The sequence below is a fragment of the Palaemon carinicauda genome, chromosome 42 (genome assembly GCF_036898095.1).
Source record: "Palaemon carinicauda isolate YSFRI2023 chromosome 42, ASM3689809v2, whole genome shotgun sequence".
NCBI classification, from domain to species: Eukaryota; Metazoa; Arthropoda; class Malacostraca; order Decapoda; family Palaemonidae; genus Palaemon; species Palaemon carinicauda.
The window spans coordinates 28,744,795-28,767,939 of NC_090766.1; the positions used below are offsets into that span (position 1 = coordinate 28,744,795).

General features: G+C 39.2%; 1 protein-coding gene across 2 annotated transcripts in view; it reads left to right on the plus strand.

Moving 5' to 3' along the window:
- Window positions 1-20,203, plus strand: part of LOC137633321 (carbohydrate sulfotransferase 11-like) — a 47,990-nt gene extending 27,787 nt beyond the window's left edge. Inside the window, exons 3-5 of one of the 2 annotated variants that reach the window (XM_068365561.1) lie at window positions 11,033-11,194; window positions 13,969-14,077; window positions 17,304-20,203. In XM_068365561.1, the coding sequence (XP_068221662.1) occupies window positions 11,033-11,194; window positions 13,969-14,077; window positions 17,304-17,651 (619 nt within the window). In that variant the 3' untranslated portion in view covers window positions 17,652-20,203. The remainder of the gene's footprint in view (window positions 1-11,032; window positions 11,195-13,968; window positions 14,078-17,303) is intronic. The other variant, XM_068365562.1, reaches the window with a different exon arrangement.
- Window positions 20,204-23,145: the final 2,942 nt, after the last annotated feature.

Here is a 23,145-nt window from a genome sequence, read left to right on the forward strand (position 1 = left end):
TCTGCAGCTCGGGACTTGTTCCCATCTGGGAGAGAATAGGTCTGCGTCCGTGGACCATTCTAACTCTATCGGCTTGAGCCCAAGTAGAGCATCCACTGTCACATTGCAGATCGATTGTACATGAACTGGTGACAGGTGCCATCCCTTTAAGTAAGGGATGGTTAACATCACTTAAACTGTATGAGACGTTCTCTAGCATTGTCGATTCCGACGTCTCATTATCGCTTCGGTGTCCCAGATCAGCCATAGGAGGTCTGATCTGCGTGGAGAGAGTTTCCCCACTTTTGACAGGACCAACATGGTCTTGGGACTTTCGGGCTTTGACCTTTGCTAGGGGAGCGATTAAGGAAGGACCAATATCGATCTTTTTAGATCTCTTCGAGCGTTTGATGCGTATCTTCTCCAGACTCTTAACGTATCTTTCAGCTGTGCTCTTATCACTGGGTCTGTCACTATTGCAAATTGGAGAGAGTTCAGAGCTCCTCCCTGTTAACGTCTTGGAAATCTGACTGATTACCAGAGTCTCTTGACCGACCCTGCAATCTCCCTTTACATTCCCAAGGGAAAGGAGCTGGAGAGAATCGAGACTTCTTGAAGCTTATCTTGTATCCGCGATGTTCCAGGAACCGGATCATTTCCTTGGATGTTCATAGACTAGCCACTTTGGGTGCTGCCCACCCCAGCCTCTCGTCCAGGTACATTGTTTCCTGAACCATTTCTAGGCTTGCTTTCTGCGTGACTGTGTCTGCCAATCCTGTGAAGATACTTAGGACTGTGTCTAGTCCGACAAGTATTTTTCCTAGGATATACGTTACCCTCTGTAACTTGAATCCTAGATAGGAGGGGAGGGGGTGACTGACTGGAAGTTGCCAATAGACACCTTTCATGTCTGACAATAAACACCCCTTTTTGAAATAGGGTCCTTATATTCAGAAGGATTAACATTCTGAACTCGATGTTTTACTTGAACTTGTTGAGTGGCGACAAGTCCACAATGACTCAGAGTCCTCTTGAGTCCTTCTCGTGAACACCAAACAGTCTTCCCTGGAATTCGATGGACTATAGTTTCCTTACCACCTCTATGCTCTAGAGCTCTAAGGTATACTCCTCCAGGAGGGTTTTGGATTGTAGGAAGAGTTGTGGAAATGATGGTGGAGACATTTCTACCGCCCATCTTGGTCCCATCTTGATGAGGCCTTGGACCCATGGATCGAAGGTCCAGCGATCCTGAAGGAACCTCCCTCTTACCAGAAGCATCTCTATGCTTCGAATGATCAGTGGGTTTATATATTCGACCACCTGCCTGTGGCACCGCGGTCACTGCAACTGTGGGATGTTGTTGAACAGCCCGAGGTATATTTCCAGACTTTTCCGTCTTCCTTTTAGGTTGGGGACCCACAACCGCGGAAGACTTTCTCTTTGAAAGGATGCCCCACTTTTGGAGAAGTCCTATGTTCTCCGTGGTGGCGTTCTTAATAACTTTTCTAACTACCTTGTCTGGGAAGAGGTCTTACCCTAGATGTTGGAAGATATTAGCTTCCTTGTTTCATGTTTCACTGTTGTGGCAGCGAACACAAGCTGCCTACATGCTCTCCTAGCCTTCCTAAAGGCATAAAGGTCTTTTACTAAGGTAGCCATATGCATTTTGGCTAAGACCATGAGCATGTCTGGGGTACTTTGATGGGTTGAACACAACTCTATGTAGTTTTGTAAGGATAGGGAGGCTGCAAGTCTCTCCTTTGTCTCTTGTTCATTATACATGAGAAACTCGGATAGTTTAGTGAGATTCTCGTTAAACTGTCGAATGGCAACATCCGCATCTAGTCTTCCTACTGAAAAGGTTAAGAGGACTTCCTTCCAGTCCTTCTCCTGTCTGAGAAAGGCTAGTGACAGAGGCTTGCTCTCCTCGAGTACAGGACATTGTCTACCTGCCTCCACTGCCTTGGCAACAGATTTAAATGCCTTTCCCATAAAGGGGAATGAAATTGAAGCAGGAGCAAGAAAGGCAGGGTGCCTGTTACCTAGTGTGAATACCTTCGACACTGATTAACCTGCCTTTTTCAGGCTACTTGACAGGATAGCCTGTGCCTTATAATGGTCGAGAATCATGACCTCCTTTGATTCCGTTTCTTTTCTTGACATTGGTTCATACTTCCGTCGGACGAAACAATTAGGGAAAGCGTCAAAGCTTGGCCAAAACTGGATTTTGTCCAAAGGAACAGCACCCATCTTCTCCGAGATTTAGAGTTTGCCGTTTAAAATCAGCATCAGCTCCGCAAACCTCCAGGGATTGGTTTTGGAGCATGTTGGAAGGTCTTGATCTATGGGTCGTTTGTATGACCCTTGGGGAGCGACAAGTGGAGCTTCACGCGGCTCTATCTTGCATTTCGCTTCCTGCTTTTCGTCTTGTTTGCGAAAATTTTCTATTAAATTTTTCACTTGGGCCCATAATTGGTCCATTCCATCTAATAGAAGGGTAGGAGGTGAAGATGTCGATGTCAATGGCTCTAGAGCCGGCACAGACGGAAACAATTCCGACACAACATTCTCCCCTTCTTCCCATGGGGGCTTCCTGCCCTCCGACCCAAAGGCTATCTGGCCATCGGGAGATGTGAATCGTGCCTGGGGCCCCACTATTTCCTTACTTGCTTTCGGAAATAGTAGATTACGCATCCTATCATTAGGTTGGTATGGTCCCGGAGAGATTTTCTGGAAGCCTCTCACCCAGTTGCGTAATTTGGTACGAGCTGCATCCCTAGACTCTATCGACTTGGGATTCTCGAAACCCTCGGACATTAAGGTCCGACATACATTGCAAACCTGCGGGTTCCAATAATGTAGGGATTCGGAAATAATATTGCAGGGGGCATGAAACCTGCATGTATTATGACTGTAAAAACACTTACTCTTGATATTGCAGAACACTGCAACACATGTCATCTGGGGTTCCTCCTGCAAAGAAAGGAAAGCCAAATGAGTATACAATTAATTGTCTCACTGATAAGCAAAATATGAAAGTCATCTTTTGACTAGAATAGCTTAGGATAGTAAGCTAGAAAGGGATAGTAGGAGACACATACTTGTGTATCCCCTGCAAACAAATGCTGTTACCTCCCCTCAATATTAACTATAAGGAGATTCCTTTATCAAGGGAACTCCAACGAAAGGGTTCTAACCCCTAGGGGTAGAGAAGTGAACAAATCACTGCCCCTTTATATTCTTAACACTGTGGGGTAAGGATGACTAATTTCTAATCCGAGTATTGAAGGAATTCTATTCTTTCAATATGGGAACGGTACAAGCAGAAGCCCGCACAAGGATACCCAAGATAGTGTTGGGAAAATATACGCTACTGTATAGTATATACTGTAGTTTTCTGTTTGCAGTATGATCTATATTGCAAACATACTGGCTACTGTATAGTCATATACTGTAGTTCTAGCCGGCATATTGCCGGCAAGGTTAGCACCAGGGACAGTTCAGTCAACATATTGTCGGCCGTGATGGTGACCAGCAGCTCGCCGGCCACCGCATGTTGGCAGCTTGCCAGCTGGCGGCAGGTCACCGGCTGTCAGCCTACTAGGTACTAGGAACTAACTACTGTATAATCATACTATAGTTTTCTGTTTGCAGTATATATCATATTGCAAATTAATGGCTACTATATAATTATGTATAATGTAGTTCAGCCAGTGTGCTGCCATTATAGCAAGCATGTGATGGACAACACCCAGGCAAGGATACCCAAAATATATTGGAAAATAACTACTAGTATAATATATAACATAGTTTTCTATCTGCAGTATATCCTACACTGCAAATAAAATGACTACCTGTATAAATATATACTGTAATTCAGCCGGCATATAACCGGCATAACTAGCTAAAGAGAGAGAGACAGCATGGAGTGAAGATTGCTTTATTACTGTGTATGTATACTGTAATTAAGGATGTAAAAGTATAATTTACTACCTTTCTCCAGAATGAAGGTTCAAATGGAAGGGGAGAATGTAACACTCAGGCTTCCATCCAGCCACAGTACTATTGCCGGCAGAATCCAGCTGGCACATAGCCAGCAGGCTAGCCCCCGGCAGCGCTAGTACAGTCGGCGTGCTGCCGACTGAGTCAGCACCTATCTCTGTCGGCCTGGCCGGCGGTAGACCCCGACAACAGAACTGTTGGCCAGCAGTCCAAGGGAGAACTGAAGAACCTAGTGACAGGAGGGACTTCCCACCCACAGCCATCATGCCTGTCCGGCAGCCGTCGTAGCTGCCGACAGATGGCATGACTACTAGTAGCTTGCATAGCCGCCGGCAGCCGTCATAACCGCCGACAGTATGTAAAACACATGGTCGCCAGCAGCCAACATGGCCGCCGGAAATTGTCATGGCTGCCTGCAGCTGCCATAGCCACAGACAGCCGGGCAACAGCAGCAGAGAGGGAGTCTAGCTGGCCCACGCAACCCACTGGCAACGGTGAGGTTGCAGGACACCGGCTCAGAAAAGGCAATGGCTCTGCCATCAGAAAAGAACAAAGGGGGAGGGAAAAAGGTCCTGAATAAGGTGTGGAAGGGCCCGGCAAGTGCCGGTCCTACACGCCCTTAAGAAACTCTGTTTCAGTATCGGTGCCATCCTAGGCAGCAGGAGAATCATCTATTCTCCAGCCTAGGGTTTGCCAATAAAGTGCCGCCTAATCTCAACAGGGGAGAAACAGTTCCAGTGCCGGCGTCATCCTAGGCCTCAGGAGTGTAACTACTTCTCAGCCTAGGGTCTGCGAGCACAGGACTAGTCTACTAGGCCATAGGGAGAAGGTGGCGGCATCATACAACCACTTCAGGTGCAGCCTAGGCAGGGCTAGCCTCCTATGTCGGCAGCCTAGCCTGCAGGGGAATGACTACTCACCCTGCTGGCTGACTGTCGGCACAAGACTAAATACTCTAAGGTTCTGACCGAATCCCAAAACCTACCATCTGCAGTTAAGGGAAGAGACAAAAAACCCTAGGCTAGTCATGTACGCCTGAATGAAAACTCGAGGCACGACCTACTAGGGTTGTAGCCTAAGGCTATACTCAGAGGTAGGAGAGATTACCCTTAAATCTCTATTAGAGATGAGTATCGGTTATATAATAATTCTAGGAGATATCTATCTCCGATGAATTGATAACCAATGCACGAGGGTAACCGGGGAAATGTCGAAAGTATACTATGTTGCCTAGGCTAGGTTACCTAGGCAAGACGAGATCTCGGTTACCTAAATCACCGAAATTCTGACATATACGATCGACATAAAAAAAGGAAAATTATGCATATAATATCTTTACATGTATAAATTGCCTAAATAGCTTCCATAGATAAATTATTAATGCTATTTAAACCGGGAATGTCGTTCTACTAACTAAATAACATATGCCTAATGAACGACAGCACCCATGACACCTCCGGTAACAGGCCTAGCTCCTAAACACAAAAAATTACTCTAATTTCACTGTGAGACTGGAGCTAAATTACACACATTGTAACGATTCAATACTCAACTTTCCAGAGGCGAAAGAAGCTTGAAATTGCATAATAATCCTTGAAAATCGATCAAAATTGTCAGATCAACAGGGAACACCACCCTGCGAAATCGCTACAGAATTAGGAATGTCCCCCATCTTGGATATGGCACTGTTATAATACTCAATTAGTAGTATGGGAACTAGGGTAACCTTGATATGGCTCCCCTTCTAATTCTGCCACTTTCCCCCTCGAAGCGTAAACGCTATTAGGGGTGCAGATTGCTATGTGGCGTGTCTAGAATATGTCTTCTGATATTATGCAATATCCTTGAGAGAAAATTTAAGGATATTCGCGCCAGGAGTTAGAATTCTGGAAACCTAAAGGTAAAATTCTCTGGGAATATCACTGTAGTACATAAATCCCTTAGGAAGCTACTTATAGGAACTTCCATCAGGACGACATGGCTTGAGCCCAAAAAAAAAATATATATATATATATATATATATATATATATATATATATATATATATATATATATATATATATATATATATATATATTATATGTATTATGTAAATAGATATTGCTTCATCCCTCGATTTTACTTGTCCGAATTTAGGGCACAATTTCGCCACACAACTCACCACCACTGTTTCGCCATTTTTAAAATCACTACTACACTTACACTTGTAACTATCAATTGGTGGCCACAAGCCATTTTCTGAGAAAATCATACAGCTTCTCGCCCTTCTCTCATAACCCTAAGTATAAGATATCCACATTTACACATTCTCTAACACTGCCTTTCCTCGAGGCTGAACTTTAATCCCGTAGCCATTTGCCATTCTGGAACCGCCCCAATCCTAGTAACGAGAATTCATATAAATACATCAATAGTACAGCATCCGCCTAACAGATCACACCTGACCTATTCAACCTGTCTGTTTGTTTTTAAGTTCACTCAGCAGTATGTCATACGTATTGCTACACTCAGCAAAATTATCGCAACACTTTACTTATACACTAAGCACCAACATAAGAACACATTATTATCATGAAGTTTATTTTGAACTCATCAAAAGAAGAAATGAGCACTATTCAAACAACAACATCAACAACAACAAAAGCAAAGAAAAATTCCTACTCATCAACTGAAGAATGTTGCGTATGCAGGGAGAAGGAGGTACACTCTGATTGACACTTTTGAAAACTACCTCTTCCGGGACCACATGTATGTGTTCCTGGTGATGTTCAGACACTGCACCATTAATAATGGTTTGTATCATTACTGTGTAAGATTTAACCATCTTTACTTGGTACGGACCCAAATGCCATGGCTCTAGTTTATGTTTCCTAGGTTGTAATCATTTCAAATACACACGATTACCCACAAATACATTTACCGGTGCGGTTTTGAACCGACCATCATACTTTGAGCTATGTTTTTCATTAGCTCTTTTCAAAAAACTTTCAGTAGTGCTCATTTCTCCCCTTAAGAGATTTAGCAAATAGACATGGTACTGCTCATCTGAATGATTTGGGAACTGTTACGAATTAATGAGTACCGTATATGGTAACATGGCGTGTTCCTTAGCAAAGCATTATATACAATGTTCAAAGCTAACTCAGCAGTAGGAAGCATGGTGGGCCAATGAAGGGGGGTCTTCAGCCACTAAGTAACGTAAAATTCGCACTACTTCCCTATTATGCGATTCCACATTAGCTGAAGGTCTATATGCGGTCACTGAAAAGTACTCAATTATCATTAAGTACGTGACCAATTTCACCACCTTATTTATGAACTTGAGACTATTATCACTTATTAAAATTTTCGGGCAACCAAATCTAGTAATGAAAGACCACAGCGCCTGGGCTAAATATTTGCTGATTTATCCAGCATTGCGTAAGTATGAGTGTAACAAGTAAATGCATCCACAAATACACATACATACTTATGTTGTGTTATACCAGTAGGAAATGATCATACCACATCCATATGCACCTTATAAAATTTAATAGGAAACACAGGGCACTTTCTGGCTTCCAGTAGTGTTTTCATGTTCTTTGAAACAGTTATAAGCATGACAACATTTTCTATAGTTTTCTATAGATTTTTTCATTCCTAACCAAAAGAAGGATTCTCGTGCTCTCCTTACTGTTCAATCAATCCCTAAAAGCCCGGCATACGGACTTGCATATACAATGTGAATGGCTCAATTAATTAAAGAGGGAAGAAGAACCAGCTGCGCACAAAATTTTCCCTCCCTCTTCTCGTAAGCACAGTATATCATTCTCTATGAAAAAAATTCCCACGAGGCACATTTAGAAATAATGGATAACTCTCTGATTCCCCTTTAATCACTGCTTGAACTCTTTCCATCCATTCCTCTTTTATCTGTCCCTTGCAGACTTCCTTTCTGTCCCAACCTCCCAAGTCAATCACACCTGCATCATCAGGGCACTCATTCCGGACACCCCTGGTCATGTCCTCAGTCACCCACATTCACTTTTACCCCCCCCCCCCCCCACCCCCCGTCTCTCTCTCTCTCTCTCTCTCTCTCTCTCTCTCTCTCTCTCACACAGATCTCATTTTCTGATTGCTCCTCGTGTGAATTCGCCTCCCGTTTTCTATTTTGATGGGCCTTCAATAGTTTGGTTTCGTTCTTCGTTCCTCATTTGCGCCCTAGTTGTTAATCCTATTACTGCACCTCTAGAGAGGGTATCAGCTACCTTGTTAGTTTTACCTTCTATGTGGTCAAAACCCTTTTTGTTAAACTCTCGCAATCTTTCAATCCATCTCGCCTGTCTAGACGTCAAGTCACCTTTGTAAAATAAATCACGTAAGGGCCGATGATCACTTTGCAACTTAATCGGCTGACCTAAAAAATTAACCGATGCCTCTCTAGAACCCAACGAATAGCCAATACCTATCAATCGAATGTAATATAATTCTTTTCTACCCTTTTTAATGCCCTGAAAGCAAAACAAATGGGTCGCTCTCTGCCTTTATCATCTCGGGAAATTATGCCACCAATAGCTACGCTACACTCATGTGTTGTCACTAAAAGCGGGCGATCAAATTTAGGATATGCGAGTAAGTCATTGCTATTTAAGGCAGCTTTCAAATGATTAAAGGCCCTTTCTTCTTCCACTCCACAATTTATTACTTTTTGTTTCTTTAAAGCATCTAATGGTCTCGCTATCTCTCCAAAACCTCTTATGAATTTACTGTAATAACCCAGCAAGCCCAAGGAACTAAGCTACTTCCTTAGGGGTACGTGGCCTGGGGAAATCTCTAATAGCTTCTACTTTACTGGGGCAGGGTTGGATACATTCTGGAGTTATTATATGACAAAAATTCGACCTGTTTTGCAATTTGACAAATTTATTTTCATACCATTATGTCACAACACTTCTAAAACTTTACGAATATCATTATTATGTTCTTCGACCGTTTTCCCTGTAAATATGATATTGTCTAAATAAACAAAAACTTTATGGCCAATCAAGGGAGACACCACCATCATTACTCTAAAACAACTACTTGCAGCATTTTTAACACCGAAAGGAAGAAAATTAAACTGAAATAGTTAATCGTTGGCTATAGATGCCATTTTACATCTACTCTCTTCCTGAATGGGTATTTGATAGTATCCAGATTTTAAACCGATAGTTGTAAAATATTCACTATCCCGTACCTTGACAAGCAATTCTTCGATTGAGAGCAATGGAAATGCATTATTCATAGTGACTGCATTCAACTTCCTATAATCAACACACAATCTTACCAAGACATCCTTTTTCCTAACAGCTACAATTGGAGAAGCTCAGGGGGATTCGGTTTCCTTGATAATCCATTGATCGCTTAATTTACTGATTTCCCTTTTCATTTTCCCCTGAAAATTAATGCGTACCTTATAAGGCCTTGACCTAATCGGCTCTGCCTGTCCAGTTTCAATGCTAAAGGGAAATCGATCAAAACTCCCGGGTGGCTCGTCTCCAATTGAAATTACTAACAATGTTACTAACTACGGGTTGATATTCTGGTGGACATAGTTTTTGCGCTTGCATAATCAAGTTCTGAGTGCATTCACCTGTGTGGGCTTGAGTTGTGGCTCCCAAGATCCCATTATTAGTAATTTCACATAACTCCAATTCATACACAGAATCACTTCCTAACACAACTCTTTTATTTGACTAATTAACTATTGTAATATCCGCTCTGTTCTCTTTTATTTCTGACAAGCCCTCTAAAACTACGTGTGCCCATCTGTCATGGGTTTAATTACGACCTTCGTTCCCTCCGGGAGAGGCTGACGCAGGGTCACTGATATGATTGTAAGTGTTTTGAGAAACCACAACTTCTCCTCTTTCAGGTACAGCTGTTACCTTACTAAATCGTCTCGACGTCATCGCACAAGCACTTACTCTCTCATGACTTTCCATCGGCAAAATACACCCTCCTGTTTTTACTGTTATTCTATCTTTTTTCCCGCCCATGCATATTTGATTGCTCATTATAAAACCCAAACCATGTATAGCCTCGATTTCTGGAATTCCCTAGGTGGGCAACACAAAATAATCATCTGTAAACTTCACAGATCCCACCTTAAAGTTGATGATCGTTGTATGTCTTGCCTGTAGTTTATTTCCTCAGGGCGTGTCGATGATGATGGATGCCACTGACTGTAGTGGGTTTAATGATATTCTTTGTTCAAGAAGCAAAATGCTGGCTCCTGTGTCAATCAGCACTGGAATGGACTTATCTGGTAGGTCAATCCTTACTGCTAACATTCCGCGCCACCAATTAAAATATGTGGGGCACGTGCCAACGACCTCGCTAGCAATACCACTGCCCCCTACTCCTGTCCCTAGTGCTGCAGTGTTGAGGTCGGGGGTACCAAGAGAGGTCCCAGTGCGTGCTCCATCGAGTCCATCGTAGTCACTCTCACCACTGCCTCGGCTGTTCCTTCTGCTGTCATGCCCCTCGTCTCCACCTTCCTCTGTTTCCTTTTCCTGACCAGACAGTACTAAATAAGATCCTTCTCTCTGGTTATGGTTCACTTTCCCTTTGCCTACACATACACTGAATAGTCTGGCATTTTCTTTACAGATTCTTCTCTATCCTTATACACCTGACAACACTGAGATTACCAAACAATTCTTCTTCACCTAAGGGGTTAACTACTGCACTATAACTTTTCAGTGGCTACTATCCCCTTGGTAAGGGTAGAAGAGACTCTTTAGCTATGGTAAGCAGATCTTCTAGGAGAAAGACATTCCAAAATCAAACCATGTTTATCTAGTCTTAGGTAGTGGCATATCCTCTGTACCATGGTCGTCCACTGTCTTGGATTAGAGTTCTCTTGCTTAAAGGTACACTCGGGCACACAATTCTATCTAATTTTTCTTCCTCTTCTTTTGTTAGTTTTTTATAGTTTAAATAGGAAATGTTTATTCTAATGTTACTGTTCTTAAAATATTAATTTTTTCCTTGCTTCCTTTCCTCACTGGGCTATTTCCTTGTTTTTCAGACAGTTAATGGGAAAATCTCGACTTTACAGAAAAATGCACCAAGAAAATGAAGAAGAAAAGATCGTCCGGGTTATGTCAGTGAGACATCCCTTTTCCCGCCTTGTGTCGGCCTACATGGACAAGTTTGCCAATGGTAGCCTAAGGGCTCCGACTAAACTTAAGTATGCTCATTGTACTGACTATTATTGATTTTCTGTTCTTACTGTAGGGTAGTGATTTTGATTCATAATTCACAATTGGAATCACTGAATCAAATGTATACAGGTATTCTGTTCATTGTGTAGTGTTTTAATTTTTTTCGAAGGGTTAGGCATTTAAGGGTACGGATGCTGCCTTGTAGTCTATCTTTTTAGTAAAAGGCTAACTGTGGAAACTGTTGCCGTGTAGTTGGACTATATAGTCAGAGGCTAGGGACACCACTAATAACTGTGGTTGATGAATGCAAGGGCATGCGATTGTAAAATGTCTCTCCCAAATTGTAAACCATGTCTGATGCTACAAGAAATTTGGATGCACGTAGGGAGTCCCCTGTAAGCGACACGTGTCAGGATCCCCCCTTACGTACTTGATAAATAGACAAGGGGTACCGAAGGGTTCATAACTGCAGCCAAAGAAGCTATTGACAAAATGGAAGATCAGAGCAGGTACTTGGAATGTCAGTACACTAACTGGAAGATTGAGGGAGATAGTTGATGTAATGGAGAGAAGGAGGATAGGTATCATGTGTATGAAGGAGACTAGATGGAAAGGAAATAGAATTAGAGAAACAGGAAATGGGTATAAGCTCTATTACCATAGGTCATGAGAGGGAAGAAATGGGGTTGGGGACATGATACGTAATAACTAGAAGGGAAAATGAGGTAGAAGTAAAGCAAATACATGATATGCTTTTAAAGTTTCCTATAATAATAAAGGATGAGATAGTAAATACAATTTCAGCATATATTCCTTAAAGGGGTTGCTAAAACCAAGGAAAAGAATTATCTAGACAAGATTTTGAGGCAGCTATTAGAACAGTGAAAGAGGAGGAGATGATAATTATTGGAGCAGACAGTGATGGTGATGCGGAATACAGAAGCAAAGTGGGCACTGGGTAGAAAGAAAAATGGTAAAGCTTCAGGTCCATTAGAGTTTCAAATTGAAATGGTCAGGATGCTACAGAGGGAGAAGAATTGGTGTTTGATTTATTAAGAGCAATATAGGAAGAAGAAATAATGCCCAAGGACTGGGAGGAGAGTCTAATGGTATTTATATTTAAGAAGAGAGGTGATGCCATGGATTGCGGTAACTACAGGGAAATTCAACTAAAAGATCATGGTTTGAAAGTTTTTAAAAGGGACTAGACGAGATATTGAGAGAGATTGTGAAGTCTGGGGAATACCAGTACGGATTTATGAGAGGTAGAGGGAGTGTGGATGCCATCTTTATATTAAGGCAGCTACAGGACAAGAGGCTAGAGGGAAACCAGAAGCTCTTCTGTGCCTTTGTAGATCTAGAGTACGCTTATGATAGAATACCAAGAGAAGCAATATTTTGCTACTTGAGGAAGAGGAAAGTTCCGAAGAAATTGGTTAGGTTAGTAAAGATGATGTAAAACAGAATAATGACTATTTATCGCGGTCATGGATTTGTTAAGTGGCGAGATCAGCAATGAAGAGTTGTGGGAGTTTTTATATACAACTGATTTGGTGATTACCATTGAAAATGAGGAAGACTTAGAGAGATAAGTTGTGGAGGGGCAAGAGACTTTGGAGAGGAGTGGCTTGAGAGTAAATGTGGATAAGTCTGAAGATAAGGTGAGCAGTAAGGAAGGTATAGACAGGATAGTTATGCATCAAAGTAAAGGCTCGGTTATGAAGCAGGTAGAACAATTCAGATACTTTGGATGTAGTATATGTCAGGAGGGAAGATAGGATACAGAAGTTGAGAATAGGATAAAAGCAGGTTGGGGAATGGAAGGGAAGGAGAGGGAGTGGTATGTGATGAGAAAATGCAAATCAAGAAAAAAGTTAAGATCTATAGTAAAGTAATAAGTTCAGTGTTAGTGTATGGATCAGAAATGTGGGCTCTAAGACAAAAAGAGGAAGCAAAGCTTGAGCGAACAGAGATGAGAACGCTGAGTGGGTTATGGGAATATCACTGCTTGAAAGATTGGAAAAGTAAGAAATAGGAAGAATGGCAGGCATAGTGAAGATTATAGAGGTGATAAGAGTGTCGCAACTGAGATGGTGTAGGCATGTATTAAGGATGAATGGTGGGGAGGGAGTGAGGAGGGCTTGGGAAGAACCTGTTAAGGGAAGAAGACTGAGAGGGAGGCAAAGAATTAGATGGGAGATAAGATGTAGTTTGATATGGAGACAAGAGGTTTGGTGGAAGAGGATGCCTTTAATAGAAGGCATTGGAGAGGGCACATTAGGCAACTGACCCCTTTATGTAGGGGCACGAACTACCTGTCAGGGTCTTACTAGTTCCTAAGGATACCCGTGTTGAATTAGGTTGGACTCTGTTAGGGTAGACTATCAATTGTAAATTAGTGTAAAATGGTTAAAAGATCAATAAGAGGCCAATGATGAGTTCACTATATAATGTAATGTGCATCTATATACAATTTTTTTCTCTAAATATAATCAGAGTTGGAAGGAAGTGATTCAAATGCATTGCTCAAGGAATTCACAATGCCTGTTGAGTTAAATATAGTTATTACCATGTACTTGTTCAGTTAAGATAGGCCACAGCCAAGCTGAAGAGTGACGTATGCTAGCAACTTCAAGACATTCTGGATTATAATTTTGCCTGAGAAAAACCTTGTATTCAATTATGTTAGATATAATCCTGAAATTAGGATATTCAGTAATGTTAGTAATGGTGATTCAGTCACCATAGATATAACCTATTAAGTTAAAGTGCTACATGTTCTATTTACTTTCAAAATCAGGATGAAAATGTATAGGCCAGTCTTGACACTGATGGGCCGACCCATTATACACAACCTCAGGGTGGCTGTCCCTTTCTCTATATTTCTGAGAGCAATCATAGAAGAAAATGTAAGTATTGATGTGCGACTACCAACCTAAACTAACCTAACTTAACTTCACATAATGTAATCTTGTCCTTCCGAAATTAATATAAACTGACATAACTGATTCTAACCTAAGCTTCTTTCACTTTATGCTTTCTTACATAACCTTACTGAACTTAATTTTATTCCATAGCCTTACGGTTTATTTCAAGATTTTAATGCTTTCATTTGAAAGGGTAATTCACATCATTACTATAATCATTATAGGCACCGTAAAAGATTTTACGACAATGCTTTCTGTGACTGACAAATGAAGCAATGATATTTTCTTGTGACATAATTTCTTGTTTGTAAAAATTGGAGAATGAATAATATACCAGTGATTCCCAACCTGTCCACTACCAAGGACCCCCCTTTTTTCAATGGTTTTTCCCCACAGCCCACAAGTTATTGACTTGATTACTAGTCCTAAATAGGATAACGAATGAATAAAAAATAAAAGAACAAATACAAAAAAAGAACCAAATACTTTATCTTGTTTTACTGATACTGAGGAATTCTCAAGTCATGTTTACATTGAATGTCTTGGTCTGATTGTCTGTTCAAACATTTCAAAACGACCCTACATTTTGTTAGGTGGGATTTTGTTGAAGCTCGATCGTAGATTGGACATGATAAAAACACCGGTTTAGGGTTTCCATACTAGGATCTCTATATTTTGTGATACAGCCATATTTAGACCAATTTTTAGTTCAGGGATTTAAGCTCAAATCCAGAAATTTTCATTTTCATTTTATATTCTAATTTAGAATACCGGTAATTCCGTGGAAGAAATATTTAAAAATTCCGGATGAGCCGCAATGAACAAGTTAACTAAAACATAGACTTGGTTTCCTACAACATTCATACACCGTGAAAACAATAGATATTGATAGATATATTAATCTTGAAATATAGTTAATATCATCATTTCTATAAATTAGTTAATTAATTATAAATTATGTTGCGTTTCCTAATTTTCCCGTAGCCTATATCATAGGCAAAATATGTTCTTAATGAGTCCGGTATTTTGCAATTTTTAGAAATTATATGACAGAGAGAGAGAGAGAGAGAGAGAGAGAGAGAGAGAGAGAGAGGGGGGGGGGGGATTCACCAATCTTGGCTTCCCTGGTATAGGTTCCCAGTTCCTACATCGTATTTACTATTCATTCATTATATATAATAAATTATATTTCCTTCCTACCTCATTTAAAAATGATTTTTAGTGGATGCTGTAAAGTTTTGGCCAACTGAATTAATTCAGAAGGGGAGACAGAGAGAAAGATACTAGAAATAATTGTATGAATATGTGTGCATGTGTTTCAATTTTGTTCACAGCTGCATTACCTTTGCGGACCCTAGGCTGGGAATTACCGTAATATACATTACCATGGTGAAACAGTTTGCGTATTGCCATGATCAGCAAGGCTGTACTATAACCAAAATCTCCCACCATCATTAATCTGCAGTGGCCATCATAGTGATGAAAACTGGCCAAATATCAGACAAGAATAAAACAACCCCTTCCCTGCCCTCAGTCCCCAGTGGCAATGGCACAACTACCTAAGGAGGCGGGTAGATAAGTCCCACTGCAGGGGGATGTTAAAATTCTCTGGACTAGAACAGGCCTCCTTTAGAAACTGAACCTTGCTAAATACGTCAGGACCTCATCTAAGGAAGAGGATCTTTCTGTGATACCAAAAGCTGAAATAAATTAGTTGGAATATCTCAGGATTAGGTGGAATCAGAAGAACTAGAAAATCTTATAAAAAGTTAAAAGAAGCGGATATATTTCACTTCAGAGTACATAAAAGGAAAAAAAAAGAATGTTTTTTCTTATTAATGAAAATCTTGCAGGTATCTAGAAGAATTATGGAGTACTAATGATAGAATTACAGAATTGATTATCAAACTAAATAAGAAATATAAACTGCAGATCATTGAAACATTCGGACCAACAAAAGCCCACAGAGAGGCAAAAAATATAAACTTTTTATGAAAGTCTGGAGTTATCTGTAAAAGAAACTTAGGATTCAATGTACATTTGTTTTGGGAGATTTCTGTGCTAAAGTAGGTCAAAAGAAGAGAGGAGAATCAGCAGTGGGTAAATTTATAATAGGCACGAGATATGACAAAAGACACATCATTGTAGAATTTTCTGAAAGAGACAATATTACAATCATGAACACCTTGTATAATAAAGAGGAATATATGAAATGGACATGAGAGGCCCAAATGTAGACACGAAAGCGAACTATATTTTATTCCCAGTGAAAAAGTCAATTTAGTTGAAGATGTAAAAGTGTTAAACTAGTTAAAGTCAAGCCACCACAGAATGGTGAGAAGTAAAATTTGTCCAGATCTAAGGAAAGAGAGAAAAAAGAATAATTTTAAGAAAGAAAATAAACTATCCTGTAATATGAGAAAAGTCTGATGAGTTTAGTTTAGCAATACAAAATATGTACTCCCAGCTACATGATGGAATGGAAGAAAGCAAAGAGGGATGGAGGGTAATTTAACAAGATTCGTATTGGAATCATCACAAGACATAGGTGGAAAAATTCCAAAACAAAATCAAGGAAAACTGTCAGAAAACACCAAACCAAGTACCTTCCAACCACGTGTAAACATGATGAAATCCCTATCGTTTGTTATACAGCATACATTTTAACAAGTTTACATAAGACTTCTTAACAAAACTACGTGAAATAAAAATGTAATTCTTGAAAATAACATAAATTTACATATATGGAATTGAATGAAAACACAGTTAAAGGAATGATGATAGTCTTATGTAATTTACATTCATTACTTAACCCTATGTGAATAGAACTCACCTTACGAGCTGGCTATAAATCTCTTAAATACACAAATAAAAGAACTGAATGAAATATTCTACTCTCATGAAGACCACCTTTGTAAGTATACATATATATATATATATATATATATATATATATATATATATATATATATATATATATATATATATATATGGGTGTGTGTGTGTGTGTGTGTGTGTATGTGTGTCTGTGTGAGCATATGTATATATATATATATATATATATATATATATATATATATATATATGTGTGTGTGTGTGTGTGTGTGTGTGTGTATATATATATATATATATATATATTTATATATATATATATATATATAGTGATCAATCATAAAATTATCCATTTAACAAGTATTATAACTTCCAGAAGCGTGGCACCGTGGGCATGGGAAGACACTGGCGTCCCTACAGCAGCAACTGCAGGCCCTGTCGCATCCCATATGATTACATTGTTAAGTTGGAAACATTTGAGGATGACCTTCGCTATATCGTCCTCAAACTTGGAATTGAAGAGATTAATGTATCTACTCAAAGGAACAAAGCAAGCAAAAAGACTTCTCCGATATACGAATCCTATTTTAGAGATATACCTGATGACATCATAGCTCGAGTGTACTCTATTTATAAGCAGGATTTTTATCTCTTTGACTACGACGTTCCTCAATTTGTAAAGGACGCCTTAACCAGTATGGATTCTAAGCAAAAGCTTGTGTAGAAAACCTTCTTATGGCAATCATTCGAAGGATAAGGTTAAATATTTGGTGTGCATACGTTCCCTAGAATTTGTACCTTCAAAATTTCGTAGGCAAATGCTCATACGCAAATATTTTTAGACAGTTCGTTTAAAAAAAGAATACATACCTAAAAGTTCCTACACCAAAGCTTGTATGGTATAAAGTACTTAGGCGAGGAAAAATTTTCTTATTTTCAGTAAAGTCCATTTTGCTCGTCTTCATTATGTCCAGAATATTTTCCTTTCAGCTTTCTTAATAAATCGCGATTAGTCTCGCAATGTTGATCAATCTTGAGGGTTTTGCAGACTTTTGAATTTTCCTAACAACACAATGTCGGTCATTTCCTTTCCTTGGGTTAACAAATGATAACTTCCCAATAGTTCCCATTCCTATCGATTATCTCTCTAGTTGATATGAAAGTTGATGACATGTGGTTCTAAGATCAGATGTAAAAAAAAAAAAAGATTTAAAATAAAAATGGTTCCCAATAAACACCAAACACGTAATGAAATGTGTGATTTAAATCAATTATCTTTTAATATGACCACCTAAGATAGTCATAAAGAATTTCGCTTATCAAATGAAATTTAGTCATCAAAACACGAAATAGGTTAACAATTACGATGTTGTGAGAGCTGAGATGTTAAAGGACGGGGTTGTGACTGTACCTGAATGGTTGGTGAGATTTTTTATATGTTTCATGCTGTCAATGGTACCAGTAAACTGGGTGCGTGCGTCTATTGTACCACCATTTAAGGGTAAGGGAGATGTACATGAGTGTTGTAATTCAAAGAGTATAAGTTTGTTCAGTGTGGCTGGAAAAGTGTATGGTAGAGTACTGATTAATATAATTAAGGAAAAACAGAGAATACAGTCTTAGAAGTACTTGGTGGTTTTAGAAAAGGTAGGAGATGTATGAATCAGATTTTTACAGTTAGGCACATATGCAAGAAATATTTAGCAAAAGACTAGGAGGTGTATGTTGCGTTTATGGATCTGGAGAAGGCTTAAGATAGAGTTGACTGGGAAGCGATGTGGAATGTGATGAGGTTTATAAGAAATTAATAGAAGGTTGTTGCAAGCAGTGAAAAGTTTCTGCAAAGGTAGTAAAACCCGTGTTAGGATAGGAAATGAAGTGAACGAGTAGTTTCCAGTGAGAGTGGGGCTGAGACAGGGATGTGTGATGTTGCCATGGTTGTTCAACTTATTTGTTGATGGAGTGGTCAGAGAGGTGAATGCTCGAGTGCTTGGTCAAGGATTGAAAGTGATAGATGAGAGTGATCATGAATGGGAGGTGAATCAGTTGTTGTTTGCGGATGATACTGTACTGGTAGCCGTCTTGAAAGAGAAGCTTGGTCGATTAGTGACAAAATTTTGAAGTGTATGTGAGGGAAAGAAGTTGAGAGTTAATTTGGGTAAGAGTAAGGTTATGAGATGTATGAGAAGGGAAGGTGGTGCGAGATTGAATGTCATGTTAAATGGAGAGTTATTTGGGTAAGTAGATCAGTTTAAGTAGCCTACTTGGGGTCTGTTGTTGCAGCAAAAGGTGGAGTAGAAGCAGATGTACGTCAGAGAGTGAACAAAGGATGAGAAGTGTTGGGTGCAGTGAAGGGAGTGGTAAAGAATAGACGGTTAGGCATGAATGTAAAGAGAGTTCTGTATGAGAACCAACTGCGATGTATGGATCGGAGTTGTGTTGAATGAAAGTGACGGAGAGACAGAAATTAAATGTGTTTGAGATGAAGTGTCTGAGGAGTATGGCTGATGTATCTCGATTAGATAGGGTTAGGAACGAAGTAGTGAGGGTTAGAACGGGTGTAAAAAATGATTTAGCAGCTAGGGTTGATATGAATGTGTTGAGGTGGTTTGGCCATGTTGAGAGAATAAAAAGTCCCTGTCTGCTAAAGAAGGTGATGAATGCAAGAGTTGATGGGAGAAGTGCAAGAGGAAGGCCAAGGTTTGGGTGGATGGAGGGAGTGAAGAAAGCTCTGGGTAATAGGAGGATAGATGTTAGAGAGGCAAGATAGCATGCTAGAAATAGGAATGAATGGCGAGTCAAACTCGGCTGAATCCCTAGTTAGGCTGGGAGGAGCGGGGAGAGGAAACGTCCCCTTTTGTTCATTTGTTTGATGTCGGCTACTCCCAAAATTGGAGGAAGTGCCTTGGTAAATAGATAGATTAGCAAAGACAAGTAGGTTTTCAATATCAATTCACATCAAGCATCGCAAGATAAACTTATAAATAATTTTCTTTTATTTATATGTTTCTATGATATAATGTCAAATGGAAAGTAAATTAAGTTTTAGTAAAGGAGCAGGTACTCGTCGTGGTTTTACGGAGCTCATTCAATTTCCTGAAGCACTTGTGGTATTCGTAATTAAGTCAGCGTAAAAGCCGATGGGTACAATTGAATGTTGACTAGTAATCCCTGCTCTTTTACTAATAAAAGAAGATCGGAATTTCAAACTATTTATTGAAAGAAATACAATGATAAATAATGGGGTAAGTCTCTCTCTCTCTCTCTCTCTCTCTCTCTCTCTCTCTCTCTCTCTCTCTCTCTCTCTCTCTCTCTCTCTCTCTAAGTATATATATATATATATATATATATATATATATATATATATATATATATATATATATATATATATATATATATATATATAATGTATGTATACATATTTATATATGCATATATATATATATATATATATATATATATATATATATATATATATATATATATATATATATATATATATATACATATATATAAACCAGACCGAAAATATCTGGCCGACACAGATATCGCTACAACTGGCCAGACAGTACTGCATTGGATCCTTCCCTCTGGTTACGGTTCACTTTCCCTTTACCTACTCACACGCTGAATAGTCTGGCCTATTCTACTCATATCCTCCTCTGTCCTCATACACCTGGCAACAATGATCTACAGTATAAGTTCATAGGCTTTTCATAAGTGATAGCACTTCGGAGTTTGGACAGTTAAAATGTTTCAGGTAAAGTGCTTCACGTGTGAAAATTATTTTATGATAGTAACCTGTTTCAAGAATCAACTTTATAATTTTTCTTTGGGGCGGGGTGGGGGGGAGAATAACCAATAACCAATATCAGAGTAAGTTTGTTTTTGATAAAGTCATCGAACAGAATGAAACAAATGATTTGAACGCGATTTTGTTTGTGAGAAAATTTAACTATCGTAAAGTAAGTATTTTTAATCAATAAACAATACATGATATTTGCGTTATTTTTTGGATCAATCTAGTGCTTTTAAATTACAACACCCATAACATCACCACGATAACATTTGATAACATTTACTGACAGTTTCTAGAATTAACTCATTATTCATTTAGAAAAGGGTTTTTACCTTTGATTCAGAACCTGCCAGACGAATGAGTTGTCATATTTAAGGCAGATAAAATAAGGCAAAGTCCATGACTCCCTCTACCACGAGAAGGTGACAAAAATATAACTTTATAACGTGATATAATTTACGCCATTGTACCGCACATGTATCACAGACGCTCGCGCACTGTAACCGTTTTTTTTTTTTTTTTTTTTTTTTTTTTTTTTTTTTTTTTTTTTTTTCACTGATAACCGGTTCATTCCTGTATGTTCCTGCATCATTGTGTTTGAGTTTTTGTGCCGTTCTTGACTGGAACTGGTCGTATATATACTTATGATCCGTCCAAATAAAGTTAGCTGCATTCGACACGTCTTTCAGTCACCTAAGAATGGCTAGCTTGCACAGTGGTGACCTGCGAAGTGCCAAGCCAAGGCCGTCTCGAGTGAAGGCCGGGTCATTTGAGGGGTAAGGAAGGTCCCTCGTGACACGAGTAGTGCTTTTACACTGTTACTTTAGGCTGTGAGTAAAGGGGTAGCGCTCTATTTCTTCATAGTTCTTTGCTGTTATTCCAGAAAATTTTAATGTTTTGGAATCCAGGCAAATGCCTTTTATGTGCTGTGTACCAATCTGCAAAGGGAATTACCGAAATGGACCATAAGGGAGTGTGTTTTCCTTTCCAAATGCTGATGAAGAAAAAACCCATGCACGCTACCAAGAGAGCCTAATATGTTCGTAACTCTAATAGTAGGGGAACATATCTTTCGTGGAAAGACTTTTGACTGAAATAAACTGTTAAGAAAGGTTAACATGTAAGTAAAATCAAGGTTTCGGCATCAGGTCAAACTGATAGTGACCCCCATATAATGAAATAACAAGCTGTGAGTATCGAATACAATTTACTGACAACTTCGAGATTGACAGTACGAGCTGAATGTTGCTGATTCAAAACTTTTGGGGAACTGTAATAAATGACTGTTGTCGTAATTTGTGGATTTATAACATAAGAAATTATTATTAATTTCTTTTATGAGGCCAAATATTTCTTTCGTTAGTGTCTAATACAGATTCTGAGGTGTAAAGGATGATGCTCAAGTGATACTTTACGAATACAAAATATTGTTTACTTTTTACTCTTTAATTTTGAGAACATACTTCAGTGATTTTTACTTATTTTTTTTTTCATACTTAACTATATTTAGAGAATCATCATCATCATCATTTCCTCTAACACCTATTGACGCAAAGGGCCTCAGTTAGATTTCGTCATTTGTCTCTCTATTGAGATTTTAATTCAATACTTCTCCATTCATAGTCCCCAGCCATGTATTTCTGGGTCTTTCAGCTCTTCTAGTACCTTGTGGAGCCCAGCTAAACGTTTGGTGAACTAATCTCTCTTGGGGTATGCGAAGAGCATGCCCATACCACCTCCATCTACCCTTCATCATGATCTCGTCCACATATGGCACTCGAGTAATCTCTCTTATAGTATTATTTCTAATCCTGTCTTGCCATTCAACTCCCAATATCCTTCTGAGTGATTTGTTCACAAATCTACTAAATCTATTGAAGGTTGTTTTATTGTCATACCATGACTCATGTCCATAGAACAACACCAATATCACTAAATTGATATATAGTCTGATTTTATATGTAATTTCAGGCGATTTGACTTCCAAATTTTACTTAACCTAGCTATTGTCTGATTGACTTTTTTCAATCTTTCACTAAACTCTAATTCTAAAGACCCTGTATTGGAGATCATAGTTCCTAAATGCTTAAATGATTCTAGCTCATTAATCCTTTCTCCTTCCAATGATATATCCTCTTCCATTGCATACTCCGCTTTCATCATCTCTGTCTTTCTTCTGTTTATCCTCAGCCCAACCTTGTGTGATATTTCATGCACTCTGGTAAGCAAGCATTCCAAATTCTGTGGTGTTCTGCTAACTAGGATAGCATCATCAGCATACTCTAGGTCTGCTAGATTCCTATCACCAATCCAGTCCAATCCTTCTCCACTATCTCCGACTGTTCTACTCATTACAAAATCCATGAGGAGGATAAACAACATAGGTGAAAACACATTCCCTTGTAGTACTCCGCTGTTC